General features: G+C 34.3%; 1 protein-coding gene across 1 annotated transcript in view; it reads left to right on the forward strand.

The window, feature by feature from the left end:
* Positions 1-12,315, forward strand: part of LOC114333398 (serine/threonine-protein kinase PLK4) — a 44,304-nt gene that overhangs the window by 22,584 nt on the left and 9,405 nt on the right. The window contains exons 10-11 of the mRNA XM_028283263.2: positions 5,241-5,521; positions 12,124-12,292. Of these exons, the coding sequence (XP_028139064.2) occupies positions 5,241-5,521; positions 12,124-12,292 (450 nt within the window). The remainder of the gene's footprint in view (positions 1-5,240; positions 5,522-12,123; positions 12,293-12,315) is intronic.

The raw sequence follows: 12,315 nt of genomic DNA on the forward strand, positions 1-12,315 counted from the left end.
TTAAAAAAAAACAATTATAAAGAGGACCGATGGAGGTAAGTCCAAATATTTACTCAAATCTTCCGCTGTTTGATAATTCTGATATTGATATTGATCAAAATAATGAAAATTTAACGTGCAATGCCTTAAACGGCGTTTCTAAAACACCTAAGGCCATAGCGGAAAAGAAAAAACAGAACAACATGGAACCAGAACACGAATCAGAAATAGTAGAGAAAAATAAAACTAAAAACAAAAATAAGAAGGCAGCAAAACGTCAAAGGCCGAATGAGTGCCAGGAAGATGAAGATTCAGTGGCTGAAATGAAAAAGCAACTAAAAGAAAAGGACGAAGAAATTAAAAAACTCAGAAACCAAATCCATCAATTGAATGAAAAAATCAATGGACTACAAAATACAATAATAAACTCTCAAGAAAAAGTAATCGAAACTATAGATAAAAGATTCGACGAACTTAAAAACGAAAACCAGATAACCGATATACAAATAAATGAAAAAAAATCGATGACAGCAATCCCAAAGAAAAAAATTGAAGATACTAATAATAACATCGCAAATACAAAAAATTTACCCATAACACCCACAACAAAAACAAATGAAGATTTCCCTTCCCTGCCAAAAAAGGTCGGAAAAGACAACAGCGTGCCATCAACATCTAAGGTACAAGAACTATTTCCTTCCCTACCGAATAAGGGCAGGGAAGAGACAATGGAAACAAGCGAAATTGATAATATCCTTATCACCGAACAAAACAATCAAGAAAGCACTATAAACAGGTCCAAACCGAAACCACCCGTCATAAAACTACAAACAGTAAACGAAACAGGAACAATATTGAAAATTGCTGAAACTCAAAAGATATACACAGATAATAAAATCTCCAAAAACGGAAGAGAAACACTCATTCAAACAAAATGCCCTGAAGATTATAGAAAATTTACCCATATCTTGGAAGATTATAACAAAGAAATCAAAATTCAGTGGATCGCCTTCCCATTAGACGAAGATATCAAGCCCAAAATGGTTATTAGAGGACTTCCCTCAAATACAAAACCTATAGATATACAAACGGAACTATTAAATAAACATGAAATAAATACAATTAACGTAACAAACATGAAGTCTAGGAAGGCAGACAAAAAATCTCTGCCAATGTTTATAATTACAGTGGAAAAAGAAGACGTACCCAAAGCCAAGAAAATTACCAACCTTATGTACATGAGAGTAGTAATAGAAGATCTAAGAAAGAGCAACGGACCAACTCAATGTTTTAATTGCCAGGGCTTCCACCACGCCCAAAATGCATGCTTCAAAGACGCTAGGTGCGTAAAGTGCGGAGAAAATCACAAGAGTAAATTCTGCCAAATTCCAGCAGAACAAAAAGCAAAATGTGCTAATTGCCAAGGGCAACACCCGGCAAGTTATAGAGGATGCCCAAAGATACCTGCCTGGGGAAGACCCAGACAAATAACAATAGAAAACAGAACACAACAACCTAAAAGAAACAATGGGCAATCGTACGCCCAAATCACCAAACCAACCCAAAACCCAACAACAGATTCGACCATATTAATTTCAAAAGAACAACAAAAAGGACTGGCCACGATGATAGAAGAGCTAGTCATAAAAACGGTAAGTGAAGCGATTAAAAATGTAAAAATAGCACTGAACTAAGGCACGAAACTAGGGGATACCTGAAGATAGGCTCCTGGAATTCAGGCGGCATAAGAACTAATACAAACGTGCTGGACGAATTAATAAATAGATATGAAATGGATGTCGTAGCATTGCAAGAAACTAAACTAACTCATACCATCAATATCAAGTTTCCAGGATACGACATCTACAGGAACGACCACAGAGCAAATTCAGGAGGAACTGCTATCCTAGTGAGAAAAGGAATAAATCATACATTACAACATACGCCACCACTAAACACTATGGAAGCAACAACAATAAAAGTCCAGATGAGACAAGGTGAAATAAGGATCACTTCAGCATATGTAAGGCCAACAGATCCTTTAAACGACGACGACCTGAATACGTTCCTGAACGCCGAAGAACCGTCCATAATAATAGGAGACCTAAACGCCCGATCCCCTAACTGGAACGATAGAGCTACAAACAGAAACGGTAGAATACTGAATAATTATCTAGTGAACAACGAAGACACCATGGTGATTGGGCCCATCGAACCAACATACTTTCCTGGAAATGCTCTACCAACCCATTTAGATATAGTAGTGGCCAAAAGCCTAGGACTACAAACAGACATCCGAACCTTAAACGAAGGATCAGCAGACCACAACCCCATACTCATAGAAATAGGTACATGGGAAGAAGATAACAGAACAACAAAGAAAAGAAAGAAAACCAAGTGGTCTAACTTCAAACGCCTAGTGAGCATAGGAATTGGAAACATTCCTACAATTGACAATCCACAAGAAATAGAGGAAAAAGTCCTAGAGCTCGAAAACATCATAAAAGAAGCACTAAGAAATAGCACTACTGAAGAAGAATATGAAATTCATATGGGAAGATTTAGAGACATAAATCAGGAAATAAAAGAAATGATAAGGGAAAAGAACAGAGCCAAAAAGAGAGCCAGAAGAACAAGAAACCAGGAAGATAAAAATAGGGCAAATCGACTGAATCGACAAGTCAAACAGGCACTAATAGACCATAGAAGCCAAAAGTGGGAAAACTACATAAAAGAAATGGAGGAAAGGAGCCAAAATATGCAAGAAATATGGAGGCTCCAAAGAACTTTAAGAAACGATAGAAAACCCATTCCCCCACTACATGGAGAAAATGGGATCGTCTACACAGAAGAAGATAAAGCCGAGGTGATGAGAAGGACACTTGAAAGAGAGTGTACACTGAATTATCACCAAGACGAAGATATAGACTTTATCGAAGAAGTCGAAGAAACAGAACTAGAAACGCCCGAAGAACAAGAAGAAATAATAAATCCCACATCACCAAGAGAAATAAGTGAACTGATTCGAAAAAGTTCACCAAAGAAAGCACCTGGTCCAGACGAAATCACTAACAGAGCTCTGAAGTATCTTCCCTCGAAAGCAGTTGTGTATTTGACAAATATAACAAACGCAATACTAAGATACAGGCTCTTCCCAAATCGATGGAAGGAAGCCCATGTAATTATGATACCCAAGCCAGGAAAGAACCACATATTTCCTCAAAATTACAGGCCGATTAGCTTACTTCCAGCAGTCAGTAAGATAGTGGAGCGGGTCATCCAAACCAGGCTCCAATCAGAGACAGACAGGCTAGGCATAATCCCAGAATCACAGTTTGGATTCAGAGCTCAACATTCCAGCGAACTTCAAATATTAAGACTTACCGAATATATAGTAGCTGGATTCAATGACCAACAATATACGGGAGCAGCCTTTCTGGATGTAAGCAAAGCCTTTGATAGAGTGTGGCATGAAGGACTGACATACAAAATGAGAGATTATGGATACAGCGGGGCCATGACGAAACTCATCTCCTCGTACCTAAGCGACCGGAAGTTCAGGGTCCGGATAGGACCAGTTCTATCAGAACACGGAATGCCGGAAGCTGGAGTACCACAGGGGGCAGTTTTATCACCCCTTCTGTATACCATATATACGGCAGATGTTCCAAGAACACCCGGAACATTGATCAGCCTTTATGCAGACGACACTGCAATTGCTGCAAAACACATGAACCTAGATATAGCTGTAAGAAATCTACAGACGGCATTGGATACAATAGAAGAATGGAGTATCCAATGGAAAATAGCAATAAATCCAGATAAGACCCAAGCGGTTATCTTCAAAAAGAGAAGAGATAACCCAGAAGAACAGCTAACATTGCAAGACAGACCCATCGAATGGCAAAACGAAGTTAAATATTTAGGAGTCACAATGGACCAAGGTCTTACATTCACATCACATGTCAACGCAACAGTCCAGAAAACAGCAGCGGCCAGATCGGCAATAAGAGGACTCACAGGAAGAAGAAGCAAATTAGCTATGAAAACAAAATTAAGACTGATAAATAGCATTATACTGCCAATAATTACATACGCATCTCTTGCATGGGGTCACATAAGTCAAAGTAACAAAAAGAAGATACAAGCGGCACACAACAACTGCCTCAGAGAAGCTGCAAACGTGCCCAGATACGTCGCCGAACGGTTCTTATTTAGAGACCTAAAACAAATAAGAGTACTGGATATTATGGAGGAAAAAGCCAGAACAAAATTTGCTGAGCTAGAAGACCACCCAAACCGGATCTTGCAAGAGATATTAAGGTATGATGTGTACCATAGATGGAAACATAGGAGACCCAAACAACAAATATTAGTAAATATATAATAAAGGCTAGATAATCGTAGCTCTATCAAAAGAAGACAACTTGCTCACCTTTGGCATCTCATTATATTTATTAATGTTGATTTTTATAATTTTCAGACATCCCTCAAAAAAAATATACAAAAAACTTCAAAACGGCTTCAGCCACTAAACAAATCAATAAAATATTAACAATAGGCGAAAGCCACAAAAAAAAATATTAGTAACAAAACCAAAAAAGGGCATGAGGGGCCCACATCCTCGAGCGCCGAGTCGCCGAACTGGACATAGCCCAGAGCGGGGACTCGGCGCCCGAGCAAGCAAAACAGATCGAAGATAAGTCACTAGAGATAGCGGGAATAGAGCGCCTCACGCTGGCCTGCATTGATCGGGGTAGGATTTCATATGGGAGTCCGTGTACCCAAGACTCCCATATGATAAGCACTTTGCTGATTGAGAGCCCCTATAGCGCATCAGAGTGCTATCGGGGGGTAAGTGGATGGTCTGGAGCATTGAAGCGGGGTGGAGTGATTCCTGCTTACGGGAGTTAATCCTCCTCGCCCCAATGAATTGTATCACCCGAATGTCATTCTCTAGGGGTGAGCAAGTCTCTCAGGCTGGGTTAAATCACTATGCTTGCTTGCTTGCATTATTATATTTGGTAAGGTTGTAAATGGTAACTTACGTCTGTCATAATATTGAAGGTTAAATATAATGTCAAATTATTGTTTTCAAATTATATTTTATTTATTTAGTTTATATTTTATTTAGTTTTTATTTTAGTTTATATTTTAGAGTTTATTTTTTAACCAACTTTACTCCAGGTTTAATTTTTAGTATTATTCTTGCACTTTATGACCTTTTATATGTATCTAGACACTTTTAAAACACATTTTAGGTGGCAAAGTAACTAAAGCTATCACTGGTGGAATAACAATAATCGACGCATCTGGAAACAAGTTCCACGACAAGACCGAACCAAGTTTAAAAAGTAGCCTTCTAAATGGTACATTAGAATTTTTGTGGAGCCACAGTCAGCAATCGTTCGATTACTGTGTACTATTAGAAAAAACGCTCTCTACATTACCACGGCCCTCATTTCCAATCATAGTTGGCCGAAAACCGAACTCAACGGGTTCTGTCGGTAAAGAAAACCATCACAACCATCAACAAACAATGGTAATATATATATTTTTCTTCTACATTACACATCTTTTGATGATAAAGATACAAGACATAAGTAAAATACACTCTAAAGGACTGTTTTTCGTAATTTTCACAAAATTTAGTTGCTAAACTGAATCATAACAATAAAATGTACAGCGAAATACTGATAACAGTATTTGTCCAGGTCGTCGGGCAAGTGATATCTTAAAACAAGACGAACAAGCTGGATTTTACTTCAAGTAAAACGTTTAAAACAGCTTCTTTTCGATTGCAGAAATACATCTTTCAAAACTTCAACTACAAATTTCACCCAATACCGTCTTCGTGAAAGCATTTCCCATGACGTAAGATCGTTTGTAATTTGAAAGTTTAAATTCAGTGTTTTTTAGACATATTTCAAATGCCTGATATTTGTTGCCAAAACTCTAAATCTGAATTTCATGTTATAGGTTTTGAAGATTAGACTCTAAAAATATTTTATTGATCGTAAAAAATGGCAAAATCGCGCAAGTTTTATGTATTTATCAGCTTTATAGAAACTGACTTCATCTGCGGCAAAATGCAAAAAAGTGCTGCATTAGGCGGTACTGTAGACTAGCGCGAAGCTTCATATTAAGGGTGTGGGTACGTATTTTCGGCTGCAATGCTATTCAGATGGGGATTCATTTTTTTCAATTCCTGAGAAAACTAATAAGTATTTTTTAAAAATTTAAATGCAGAATGAAAGATTACGTTATTACCGAGGGCCGAAAGTCCCTGAAAACTTCTATAATGTTTATTTTAATAAGTTACAGGGGTGAAAAACTAAGAGAAAATGTGGTGTGGTTTTTAATTTCAAATATCTCATTCAAAAGAAACTTTTTATTTATTCTAAGGGACTTTCGGCCCTCGTTAATAATTTAGTCTTTCATTCTGCGTTTAAATTTTTTAAAAACGTTTATTAGTTTCTTCAGGATTCGAAAAAAATGGACACCATGTCCGTGGTGATATTTTCCAAATCGAACATTCGCTATCTTTGTCATACAACGCACTGAGTCAAATAGAATATGATGACAAGATAGTGACAGTTTTAAATATTTTAAATATTTGACATGGCATCGGGAATATTTTGAGTTGTTGGTTAAATAATATTGATTATTTCATTCATAGGAGATTCTGATCAATAGGAAGCTACATAAATAAAAATTAAACTGAAAATTCCACACCTGTAATTTTGAACCAATCAAAATACGTTATTTTGACAGATCACCATGGCAACGGAGGTATTTTATCGGAAATTTTTTGCTCGTGGGGTACCCAACAGCGAATTATAGTGGAAATTTTTTGACGTTTACAATAACAGAACATTTTTGACAGACTGGTTTTTATTTGTTTACATAATTTAAAATAAAACGCCAAAAAATAATTTTCTATCACTTGTAGTTACTCAAAACTTATGTAAAATTGAAGAATATACTATTTTCTATCTTGAAATGGTATTCCCATGCAACTACAATGAGTAGAAATTACGAATTTGAAATCCTAAATAATTGCTGACAAAGCTATGGCGCGCTATTAATCTGTTCATGCAGCTTTGGATTTTCAGATGCAAATTTGGTGTGGAATTTTCTTACCGAATACCACGCGAAGTCAAATTAATATCCGGAAATTTTTTTTTGATCATGAATATTTTTAGAAAATTTCCCTCGTCTGCGACTCGGGAAATTTTCAAAATATTCATGATCTCAAAAAAATTTCCGGAAATAATTTGACCTCTAGTGGTATTACTAGTGATAATTTTTGATAATATTTCCTGTCGTCAAGTATATTACGTCAGATGCCCTTCGTTGCTATGAAAAAATACATTCAGTGACATTAATGACAATTAATGTTTTAAAAATTATAAAAGTGATGACTTTCAACCGTCAAATATTTATAACAACTGTGTGTTTAATTGTACTAATTTGTACTTACATAAATAAATTACAATAAAATTTTGGTTTTGAACAGTTTTATGCATGAAATAATCGCAACAAATTGCACTCGATCTCTAAAATTAATATAGAATTTTTGCTCGTGAAATTAAAACTGTCAAAGTGTCACTCGGGAAAAATTCAATAATTTTAGAGCTTTTGTGCGATTACTACTGATAATCTATTTGATAAATAATTGATTTAAGACGTAAACTTAATAAAAAGTTATTTATTGTTTGTTATTTATGGAAGATCCAAGCAGAGAATACATCAGGATTATATTCTGTGATGCAAGTATTTTGTTGTTAAAGATTTTCAAAATAATTGTAAGCGTTCCATAGTAACAATATATAAATAAAAAATCACTTTAACACTTTTCCTCTTTTCTCGATTGAGTATTAGTTTTTGTTGTACATATAAATTATTACAACCACTGGATACATAGTTAGTGAAAAAATTATTACTTATTAACTGAATTAATAATTTGCAATTGTACAAATAACAGTTATCCAAGAACATTCAAAAGCCATCTCTTTAAAGTTAATGATGAAATTGTCAAGTAGATTGACATTCTAGTAATGTTTACATATCCATACCATTGTGAATTTTACTACACATAATTTGCCGTGTAAAGACAGAAAAAGTAGGGATAGCCGTAAAATATTTGCGAATTATGTACCGATGGCCTTAAGCTATCTAATTTTTACCGTCGAGTTGATACAAATTGTATTAAAAAAAGAATGTGTGTGTACTTTGTACGCACGTAAGAAGTTATACTTCTATTATAATATAATTTCAACGAAATAAGTATACCTACTTAACAGTTACAATACAAAAAATTAACAATAATTACCAAAAATGAACCAAAACTTAACAACGCCAAATATTAAAAAAAAAGTATGAATCGTCCGGGATTTGAACCCGCAATCTCGCGATTTTTTGATCTCTGGTCCAATGCTCTTAGGCCATCAAGCCGCATGCGACTTACCTTTCAGATATACATAATTATACATCACGGTGACAAATGAAATATAAAAATAGATGTTTTATTATTTTACGCCCAAGGAAGACAAATCCAAAGACACAAAATTATAATAAAAAACCTTTTAAACCACCTTTTTCAAATTGCGCAAGTTTTATTATTAATATTAATGTTAATAAATGAAATATAAATATTTTGACGTTTCACAATTTGACAATTCACTTTTAACTGCAGTGCCTTAAAAATTTTAAAGCACTAGTGCCTTAAAGTAGCATTTTTAACGCTCCTATGGAGTCCTAAAAATTGCATTTTTAACACGTTTGTAGAAAAATATATTTAAAAACACTACTATATTCTTTCCACGCCTTTTCTGGACTGATACATACATAAATTAAAACATTTTGAAGTATAACTTCAAAAATATAATATGAAAACTATTTAAAAAGGCAGTATAACTATTAACTAACCTTTGTTGTTTCTCTTCCCACAAATTTTAAAACGCAACAACCATACATAACCAAACCGTCAACGGTCCAAACCACAGCTGCGCTACAGCTGCCATATTGGATAATTTTTGACGTCATTTGAACATCCAATCAGAACGAAGTTATAATGCGCATGCGCCCGGATCGTAGGTTTTAACATATAAAAATTCACCCTCATATCGCGCGTAAAGAAGTATAACTTCAAAAATTGATATCGCGCGCTGACATTCAAAATCGCCGTTAGCTTCAAGCGTTGTTTCTGAGAGAACAGTTCATTCTACACAAAAAGTGCTAATAAACATTTTTGTCCAAAACTCAGCTACATTTCTTGTTTGAAACATTTTTTTCTGCGGAGGACAAATTTTTATTTTAAATCGATGTTTTCCCCTCTAAGAGGGAGGTTTAGGAGGAAGCTCTGTAGTAGGAGTGACAAAATTTTTGCATCTCTTTTGTGGAAAGAAAGCCAATCTGGTCAAAATAACAAGAGGTAAATCACCAGATATAATAAAAAAGTTGTAAATTTTAATTTGAAAAAGGTGAGTTGACACCAAAACCGTTGTCGTGAATTTGTTTGAAATTTTGTGAAACTTTAGAAACCAGTTTTTATCTTATACTACGGTATCCGCCAAAATAAACAGTACCGAAATTAAGAATGCTGTGAAATTGCGCACACAAGTTGCATTTATCATATTAATTTGCTATACTTGTCATCAGCTGTCAACTTGACATTACGTTACGGTTAAAATCTTTGTCATTATGGTTCTTTCTACCGAAGAAAAAATTTTTTAGTAGAACATTATTTCCGCTCATACGGAAAACCTTTTGTCGTGCTCGTAATTCAAGAAACCGTACCTAAGGCATGGTTTCAACAGGATAGCGCAACAAGCCATACAGTCGAACGCTCCATAAATTTGCTTCGTGAACATTTTTCGTGAACAGAACAGAATAATTTCTTGTCGCACAGATTTCGAGTATCTACCTAATTCACCGGATTTAACACCACCTGATGCCTATATTTGGGGTATGATGAAGAATTCCATATTTCGGTCGGAAAATCCGCCAGAAACTGTTGGAGAACTACGACAAAGAATAATAACTTATTTTCAACATTTGCAGCAACCACTTTTCTTAAATATGTTTAGTAATCTTCAGAAACGTTATAAAGCTTGTTTGCAACGCCATGATGCACATTTTAAACGCCATGATGCACCATGTATTATAAAAATTAATTCATAAAAATTAGTCCATTCTTTCACGGTATTTGCTCTAAATTTTAAAGAACCGCTTGGATTGACATGAACTTTGGCATACGTATAGCTTACATGTCAAAGAAAAAAAGTGATATTGTGCCGATGTGTGCTTTTGCCCTGGGGGTGACTTTCACCCCCTCTTGGGGGTGAAAAAATATATGTCCAAAATAAGTCCGGAAATGGGTAAACTGACTAATTTTAAGTAACTTTTGTTCTATAGAGCTTTTTCGCCAAGTCAATACTTTTCGAGTTATTTGCGAGTGAATATGTTCATTTTTCAACAAAATAACCGCGCTTTTAGACGGTTTTTCGCAAATAACTCAAAAAGTAAGTATTTTGTCGAAAAAACATTCTTAGCAAAAATATAGCTTATAAGAAAGTAAAAATAATGGTGTACGCGTTAGGTCTCTGGATCTCGTAGAACCAGAGTTACAGCCAATGAAAAATAGATTCATATTCACCAAATTTCAAATAGAATATTTCGACGTGAAATATCCAAAAAATTAAGCATTTTTTGGGGAAAATCTATTATAACTTTTTTAAAGTGTTTAAAAAAAGCTTTATTTCTGTTTTTACAAACAGTTTCTAACATTAAATTTAAGCAAGTTACGCTCAAAATAAAGTTGGTCCCTTTTGTTTTTGCAAAAAAAAAAATCAGGAAGACCATCCCCTAATTAGCAACTTAAATGAAATTAATCGTTATTGCTCCACAAATTATTTTACTTATGTTGTGTTTATATGATCTGTAAGTTTCATCGATTCAAAGTGCTTATTTTTGAAAAAATTTGGTTTCAAAGTAAAATTTTTAAAAATTTAAATTTTGAAAAATATGCTTTTTTTTCAAAATAACTTAAAAATTGTTAGAGATACCAAAAATCTCGAAAAACAAAAAAAGTCGTATTTGCTTTTCTGAATATCATGTATTTTTTTGTTTTTCTGTTAGACAAATATTGATTAAGATTTGGTGTTTCTAAATTTGCATACATTCGTGATCAGTGACTCGTTCAACCCCTTTTAACTACAGCCCTTTCAATAATAAGAACTTTGAACCGATGAAACTTACGGATCATATAAACAATATATACAGGAGTCAAGAAACTTGTGAAGTCGTAACGATTAAGTTTATTTAAGATACTAATTAGGGGGTGATTTTCTCGATTTTTTTACCAAAACCAAAAGGGACTAACTTTATTTTGAGCGTAACTTGTTTAATTTTGATGCTAGAAATTTTTTTTATAAAACAAAAATGAAGCTTTTTTAAAACACTTTACATAATTTGTAATGTGTTTTCTCCGAAATGTGCTTCATTTTTGGTTATTTCACGTTAAAGTATTCCATTTGGAATTTGACGAATATGAACCTATTTTTCATTAGCTATAACTCTGCTTCTACTAGGTGTAGAGACGTGATATATACACCATTTTTTTTAAATTTTTTACAGGCTATATTTTTGCTAAGAATGTTTTTTCGACAACATACTTACTATTTGAGTTATTTGCGAAAAACCGTCTAAAAGCGTGGTTATTTTCTTGAAAAAATAAACATATTCACTGCCAAATAACTCGAAAAGTATTGACTTAGTGAAAAAACTCTATAGAACAAAAGTTACTTAAAATTAGCCAATTTATCCATTTCATGACTTTCTTTCGACGAATATTTTTTCACCCCCAAGAAGGGGTGAAAACCACCCCCAGGGCAAAAGCACATATCGGCACAATATCACTTTTTTTCTTTGACTTGTTAGCTATGTGTATGCCAAATTTCATGTCAATCCAAGCGGTTCTTTAAAATTTAGAGGTTTTGCAATATTTTACCGTTAAAAAACGGACTAAATATATTTTTTATATTCGGTACTGTTTATTTTGGCGGATACTGCATTAATTTTCTTCCTGTGTCAATTGAAATCAGTCATTATTATAGACGTATGTATGTATTAATGTTTCAGCCATCTTTTACCGTATCATATACAGGTACAAATATTGGATCAACGTTTGCAAACAGTTCCAATGCAAGAGAGAAAAAAATTGTAGTACCAGGAGTGGGTACTGCCAGTCGATTGGCGAATGGAGTAGTACAAGTATGCTTTAATGATGGATCTCAGATGGAGGTAGACGGTAAGTATTTATAAATATACCAA

This window comes from Diabrotica virgifera, chromosome 6 (genome assembly GCF_917563875.1).
Source record: "Diabrotica virgifera virgifera chromosome 6, PGI_DIABVI_V3a".
Taxonomy (NCBI): Eukaryota; Metazoa; Arthropoda; class Insecta; order Coleoptera; family Chrysomelidae; genus Diabrotica; species Diabrotica virgifera.